At 38.5% G+C, this 7,985-nt stretch overlaps 1 protein-coding gene across 4 annotated transcripts in view; it reads left to right on the top strand.

The window, feature by feature from the left end:
* Window positions 1-1,237: 1,237 nt before the first annotated feature.
* The window catches only part of LOC122986232 (serine/threonine-protein kinase WNK1-like), a 29,414-nt gene continuing 22,666 nt past the window's right edge, over window positions 1,238-7,985 (top strand). For 2 of the 4 annotated variants that reach the window (XM_044357389.1, XM_044357386.1), the window contains exons 1-2: window positions 1,238-1,491; window positions 3,221-4,472. In XM_044357389.1, coding sequence (XP_044213324.1) covers window positions 3,675-4,472 — 798 coding nt within the window. In that variant the 5' untranslated portion in view covers window positions 1,238-1,491; window positions 3,221-3,674. Of the gene's footprint in view, window positions 1,492-1,672; window positions 1,883-2,030; window positions 2,198-3,220; window positions 4,473-7,985 lie in introns of those variants that run through there. The other 2 variants (XM_044357387.1, XM_044357388.1) reach the window with 2 other exon arrangements.

Genomic DNA, 7,985 nt, shown 5'->3' with positions numbered 1-7,985 from the left:
GTGGAAAAAAAAAAGTCTATGACATGGTTGCAATCAAAATGTTTGTGGTCTTGGTGATTGCTCAGAGAAAATCAATAAACGAAACTAAGTATTGGGCCATAAACAGTTATAACAACATACAACAGTTGTATAGTAGCTACTCATAATGACATAGTAAAATATCGGTTTTATTTTCTGCAGTAATGTGTGGTCTGATAGAAAGTTGGAAAAAAGCAGCTCCAGGCTAATACTCACTATTCATCCTTAATTACATTTTAATAACAGAGCAACATCCTGGGGTTTTTCAACAGGGCTTCACTTAACAATGGTGTGATCAAAGTAGTATGTTTTGTCAAAACATAATAAGAAATAAGTTACCATTGTCGTTTTATCATAATAGGCGTTTTAAACAGTATAAATGGAAGATACAATCAAAAAAACATAAAATAAATTGAATGGAATAAAAAAATACAGGCTGTATTAAATTGAGAGCTTAGATTTAAGTGTTTTTGCAAGTGCAATTATAACATTCAATTGTATATGTACGCTTTGTATAAGTTCAGAGAGTAAAGTTGCAGGAAGTAAATATGGATATTCTTTCAGAAAAAGTGTTTTTTGAATGAAAAAAAAATTATAATTATAATCATGAAATTATTGTTAGTATGTGATATACCATTATCTACTACCATGAAACAAATCAGATACAAAATTGAAACTATGAAGGTGCCTCAAAATAATATTTTTTTTTCAACTGTATTAGTCAGCATTTGAAATACACAACACACACCACTAATACACGAATACAGGAAAACCATCACACAAAACAAATAGTCAAACAAATCCATAAAGGACATAAAACAACATAAGAGGCACAGGAATAGAATCATATATTTAAAAAAAGGAAAAAAAACAACAACAAAAGAAATTAGAGAGCTGAAGACAATAAATAAGTACATAAATACAAATAAATAAATAAAGACTATTACATAAGTGAGTTCTGAGTGTGGAGACAGTAGTAAGGCATTTTTGTGGCTCTTCATGTGTCTTAAAAAAGGCAGGAGACTGAATTTCTGCAAGGAAAGGCAGTAAACAAGGAGGTGATTTGGAACATTTGCTTGTGGATATAAAATTTAGCCATCAAAACCATTAAATCTTCTCGTGTCGGAAAAATATTATGGCATCACATAAAATAAAAGGCACATCAATTAAGCTGAATATATGACCTCAAAATAATGTTTGCGTTAGATGATTATGAGGTCATTCTTAGTTTGCGCATGCGCTTTGGGGAAAACCCGTTTCTTCGTCAATATGTAACAACTGCGCCGCATTTGTGTCCGCGAGCTCACAAACAGTAACTTTGATATTCAGTAACTGGATAACGTATCTCTCTGACACGTATGGATAATGTACATGTAACTTTACGTCTCTATATACATGCGAAGACGGATCTCCGCTGTGAGGACGATTTCAACCCCCGATGACCATCAGTTGTGTTTTGGATACGATATTGAGGTAGGTCGCTCTTCGCCACCCCCAGCACCGCTGTTCGTTAGCTGACGGTGTGACGGACTAACTGTAATGTTATCAAACATATAGTTAAACAGTCAGTCACGAAGACTCGCTGTGAAACAGCTGGTAAAAAATATAATTGTCTAATTATAACACTAGTGATATTAACGTTAAATTGAATGGGGCGGCCCCAGGAGGTGGGTCCAGCCTTTTAGGCCATCAGGAAGACCCGCCTAGCTAACGTTAGCTAGCAGGGTAACCGCGGCGCTATTTGTAGCTACCTGGTAACTTAGCTTTCCAACCGGCGTCACACTGGGTGAACGTTTCCGGTGTGTTAGCACTAGCACGGCTCGTAATGTTAATCACTCAGGGATGGAAACCGGGCCTATATACGGTAAAGTTGTCAATAACGAGTTAACGCTTGTGTTATATTGTTAACAGTTACAGATTAAAAATGGCAACATCAGCTATCTATTTGAACTGTAAGCTCAATTTGCCGACAGCGGGGAGGGATTTATTTAAAAAAAGACGTGACGTGGAAATTATTCATCGTTGTTTAACATTTCGCTGGTTAGGCCAGGATTAGCTCACACCAGCTAACTCAACTAGCTCTGTGCTAACAAAGAGCCGTTGCTCCTCCTTGCTTTGTATCGCTCGGTGTTGCCATTTCAAACGGTGTGGTGTCACTTGTAAGGTGGTGAATAAGTAGGTACGTAAGACAAGTTTTACGTTTAATTGAAATGCCTGTGTAATTAATTTCCGCTACAGTTTCATGTAATTGTCGGGATGTTACTGTCGCTATCATTGCCAGGTTTGGTTCTGGTGTTATGGTTGCCTACGTTGGTAATGGCTGCAACCATGGCAAGGTATATATTAGATGACGAATAAGTAATAAGACTGTCATTGCAAACTTGCATGTTTAAAAAAAAACCCCCACCGCAGATGCAAAATTGTAAACAATTATAATAATTGTCATATCAAAATGGCACCGGTCTTTTGCAGCTACAGTTTAAATGTTGGCAGGTTTATAGCGTTGTGCAGCTTTATCGTTGAGTGTTTAGTAGCGATTACCGCAATTGACTTAATCTTAGTTATTCAGACCGTATTCGTTAATTTGAGATCACCATTTTGTATTTCTAATATGTTGTTTATACTTGAGACTGTGAAATAAACAGCTGTCAGTGAGTTACTTTAGTCTCTAACAAGTGTGAGCCATTGAGAGGCTAGTGTGTCAATATAAAGGGGTGAGGAATGCTTTTTTTTTTTTTAAAGATTTATACAGCGTTACAAACTTTTAAAATCTTACATATATACATACTTATAAAGACAAATTTGCTGAATGTTTTATTGATTAGGCATGGCTGAAACATATAGTATAACAGCCCATTTGGACTTGCAGTGAAGCCACTGTGACAGTAAGCATGTGTCCTACATACCATGCCCTTGGGCAAGACAGCAAATTTTATCAAAGAGGGTATTAGAGAGTGTTAAAAGTGTACTACAAAATAATCTAGTGATTCACTGCAGTAGTATAAAAATGCACATGGCAGTCAAGGTAATGTCTGAAGCAGTAGATATGTTCCGTGCTTATAACTAAAGCAATATTTATAAACCTTTTGCATACTGTAAATTCTACTTGTGAACTCTTGCATATCTTGTTGACATTTGACATAACGTTGGCTACTTTCTGAAACATGTCATTCAGCTTTTGTTTTTGTATATTCTCTTGCAGTGAAACTGTACAGGACCATATTTGGATTATCCGGCCAACCTGCCTTTGCCCGCAGTCGTACGCTCAGTGCCTGTAGCAGGCTGTGAATGTTTGTTCCTCACCAGTGAATCCTTATGCTTGGTAGAAGAGGAACCCTGTCTCTTACAGGATGGATGGTGTGGACTTAAAGAGACTTGTGTATCAACATCGGCACTCTGCGTTCTGCTGCGGTGTTCAATCTTTTTCCTTTTATAAAAGAACACCTCCAATCTCTGCACTATATATATATAAAGACCGTCCTTGAGCAATAAAAAAGACAGTGAAATATAGGAGTTGGAAGACGTTCTATCTTTTTTTTTTTTAAAAAAAATCACAGATAGATACCGCTTATATAAGCCTATATGGCAGACATGGAAGTATCCTTATTTTAATTTTTCAGTTATTGTAGCCCCTTACTCTTGCTGTGGGTGGTGGGATGTCGGAAAAGCCTGACGACAAAATGGTGAAGTTCCTGGCTCCCCCTCAGAAGAGTGGAAATGGCCCAAGTTCTGGTTCAGACTCGATGGTGAGCGAGTGCCGGCCGACAGAAGTGAGACGCCGGCATCACACCATGGAGCGTGATCGTTGTAACCCTGAACACCGTTTCTTGCGCCGCAGTGTCATCAGTGATTCCAATGCCACAGCATTGGCCCTCCCTTTACCCACCAAGACCCCCGTCCCAGCACCTCTACTGATTCAACCACTTGAAGCCGTCCCCCCACGGCAACAGGCTGTTGCTGCTGATCATTTACCACGGGCTGAACCAAGTTTAGCTCAAAATGAGGAGACTGCTGTTAGTGATAGAGGGAGACAAGAAGGAAAAGACATAGAAATAGCTAAGGTGGAAGTAGTGCCTTTAGAACAGAAGCCTACCAGTGTACAACAAATCCGTGATGGAGAGGTGGTGATAGCAGCCCGCTCCGCACCATGCTTAGAAGCAGAATTGCCAAGTCGAACAGAACCTGAAATCACCGCTGAGGTGAAGGGAAATCATGAAGGAGAGGGGGAGGAAGAAGATAAGGAATCTGCCAAGGCTCGAGCAGAGGCAGAGCAGAGAGAAGCTGAGAAGAAAGTGCAAGATGACATCGAAGAGGCTGAGACCAAAGCAGTGGGAACATCACCAGACGGGCGTTTCCTAAAGTTTGATATCGAAATTGGACGTGGCTCCTTCAAGACAGTCTACAAGGGCTTGGACACTGACACCACAGTGGAGGTGGCTTGGTGTGAGTTGCAGGTATGAAATTCTGATAACTATTGTTCTCATTACTACCCCCCCCCCTCCCAAATCACCATGGCTGTCATTTCAATACATTTTTCATTTTCATCTTGTGCCCTGACTTGACATATTATTAGTTAAGAGGACACCAGTTATTCTTGGTCGTTAATTCACTCACCTTTACTATTGTATTCTCTTACAAGTGTCATCATCTCCTTTTGTTTAGACTGTTTGCTTTTAAAAGGGTTAAGTGTGGTGGAGTAGAGGAGTGGCGTAGATGTATTCGTGGAATTTCCTTCCACATTGTTACCTGAGTAACAAATGCCTCTGACATTTCCCCTCTGAGAGATATGGCTAGCATTTCCCTTTTAGATTGTTTCACATTGCTTTTGTCAGCAAAGTACAACAAAAAACTTCAATTTCCCCATTTCATTTTTAATTTTGGTGCAGCTCAGTCCATACTGGTTGGCATGACAACACTTAAGACTGAATGTCTTAATATAAAAAAGTGCCTACTTCACCTTAAGGCATTGGCAAAGTACCAGTGGTTATCAAGGCTTGTATAATGAATGTTTATAGCGCTGTATGACTAAGGAATACCTAACACTTTAGACACAGGAAATTACCCTCGACTACATTCAGGGTTGGACTTTTTTTCATTGTACTCATAGTGTGCACTATTGATGCAGTTATGATGTGTAATTTCCCGTCTTACATTTCTTCATACACTGTTAGAGGACATTGTATACCATTTCTAAAAATGAACTACATTTTAATAATAGATAAATAATGGATACTTGAGGTTATTACAACAACCTTTGAAGATGTCACATATCTCACATGGCTATAAAAGGGTAATAAAACTTTAAAATGCCATTTCCAAGGGTAATTCAGGCAACCATAGTTATAATTGTTAACCTTTTTTTAACACATTTTTCAGAGATCTTCCTCTCACTACTGATTTTGACTGACTGAAGTTTTATTCCCATCTTTAAATGATTCTTTGAGGCCTTGATATACTTGAGTTAATTATTGAGTCTATTTCATTGTTATTAACCTAAATTCAGTGTTTCTTATCTATTTGCTTTGAATCTACTACAGACCAGTTAGTAGTAATTCTCTTAAATATGCTTATGAAAAATAATGTCGCTCTGCTGTCTGTCCAGTTAAAGCAGCAACTTGGCCCATAGCAAAGTTTGACCTCATTCACCACATGAATGTTTGCTTTTACTGTCACGCTTTTACCCCGTCACGAGAGGCACAGGCCTCACACAGCAGCACATACAACCACAGCTACACATGCACACTGGTCTCAGAACAATGTGAAGATTACCGACACGTGCCCCTCCCCCCCTACACAGAGCGAATCTCACGCATGCTCAGTGCATTCCTGCTCTGAATGCTTGTGTGAATGTAAAATGGGTCACATTCCTGACAGAGGAATCTCCTGTGTGAAGCAGGCTGGCCTGCCAAGGCCTGCTTCTGAACTATCAGTCCACCTCCCAGCCATTTAACTTACTTACATTTTTCTATATTTCTAATTTCTTCAACCCTTTTTATTTCAAGCAAAACTCACTAAATGTGACTACTTTCCTATTTCCATTAGTTGATAGTAGTATACGTTTAGTTATCCCTGTCTAAACTTCATTCTACAACATAATCTATTTGTCTTTCTCTTGACCTCAAACTGTTTGCCAGCTGCTGTAGTAGGCATTGTGATTGCTTACACACTTTGTTAGTATACATTTGACTTCATCTATGGCAAGATGCTATATTGTGGTACTGTATATAAGTGTAGATGTGAGGTATACGCTGCTCCTTAATGCTATTTATTATTCGTATCCGGGCTGCAACTAGTGATAAGTAAACATCACAAGTTACCATAACCAAGTGACTTATGATTATCAATTTTCTGTTGAGTGAGTTATTATTGAAAAGGAAGGGAAACATTAAAACCAAAAAGTACCCTTCTCTTTGTTTGCTTGGTTTATATATATATAAAGCTGCAACAAGTAGTTGATTAATTTATTAGTGGATTGGGAGAAAATTAATCTGCAAATACTTGATAATCAATTCATTTTTACTGTCACTTTTTAAGGAAAAGAGCCAAACATTCTTTGGTTTCTGCTCCGTAAATGTGAGGAGTTGCTGCTTTTCTTTGTCACATAGGATAGTAACACAAATATTGTTAGGTTGTGGACTCTTGGTCAGAAAAAACAAGGAAATTGAAGACAGCACCTCACACTGACAAATTCTAAAGGGCATTTTTTGATCATTTCTGACATTTTATAGACTAAACGATTAATTGATAATGAAAATAATTGTTAGTTGCAGCCCTGTTTATCGAAAATGACTCACTCATATGGAGAAGGTGTAACAGCCTCTCTTTTGATGCTCACCTAAACTTGGTGTAGGATCTAGCTGGTCTCTAGCAGTTACCACTTTTATGAGGAGGCAACAAGTCAGCAATGAGAGTCAGCTTTGTTTCAGGCATTTGGTCCGTTCTGAGGTATGAACATGTAACCTAACACTCATTCCCCCACCGTTCCTCTGTCAATTCAAGAGTTTCAGGGCTAGAAACTGTTCAGCTATACATGAGAGGCTGAAATCCCCTCTCACATGGTTGTTAAAGCTGTCCCATGATCACTCAAGTGCTAGTGTTACATTCCCCATACAGCCTCAGAACATATTTAGTGGAATATAATCTTAATTTACAATATTTTTACTACTTTCAGTTTGGTTTCAGTTGCGTCTTTTCACACTTTAATTTAATTGCAGCCACCTCCTCTGAGGAGCTTTTGACAGCAATAGATGTACATATATTAACCATTTCAACTTTCCTAGTTTGGTTGCATGGAAAATGCAAATATTTTCCTAAAAAAATAAACAAAGTCCATCAGAACAAATGTTAAGATCACACTGTATACGAAAGGAGTCACGGCTCACCCAGTTGTTCTATTTATTGTTTTGTTTCCTCTTTATGCTGTAATCAGTGGTGCAGAGAGTAATCAGCCTCGTGTGCTCATGGGAAATTTGGTGTCAGCTGGAAGCAACAGCAGAACCCGTGCCTGTATGCTAATGAAACACGTCTGACAGGTTTTCCTAAGATCGTAAGATCCTTTTAATCTTGCTTAAACGTGGCAAAATCCTAGAGCTTCACTAGCAGCTAGCACTAGCAGTCCTGTGAGGCTGTAATGCTTATTACACACAAGAAGACTATGAAAATGGAGACATATTCATACCACTGGTGGGACAAATAATGTAACTTATAAATAATGTTTGACTTAAAGGTGGTCAAACAGATGTTATCCTTTGTATTCTTTATTTTATTACATTTATTTGTCAGGGAACATGTCAAACAGCACCTGAAAGCACTACATGTGGAAAGTTTTTACCAATTGTCGTGTCAATCTATTCAATAGTTGTCGATGTTTCACTCAACCCACATTGCCTTCCTTAGAGCTACGCTGCAGGCATGGATATGAACTTGTGTAAAGTTTAAATGAAGTGGTCCTGGTTTATTCAGGCTGA

Source organism: Thunnus albacares, chromosome 7 (genome assembly GCF_914725855.1).
Source record: "Thunnus albacares chromosome 7, fThuAlb1.1, whole genome shotgun sequence".
In the NCBI taxonomy this organism is placed as follows: Eukaryota; Metazoa; Chordata; class Actinopteri; order Scombriformes; family Scombridae; genus Thunnus; species Thunnus albacares.
The sequence above is the reverse complement of the archived record's forward strand: the minus strand, read 5'-3'. Positions and strand labels throughout refer to the sequence as shown.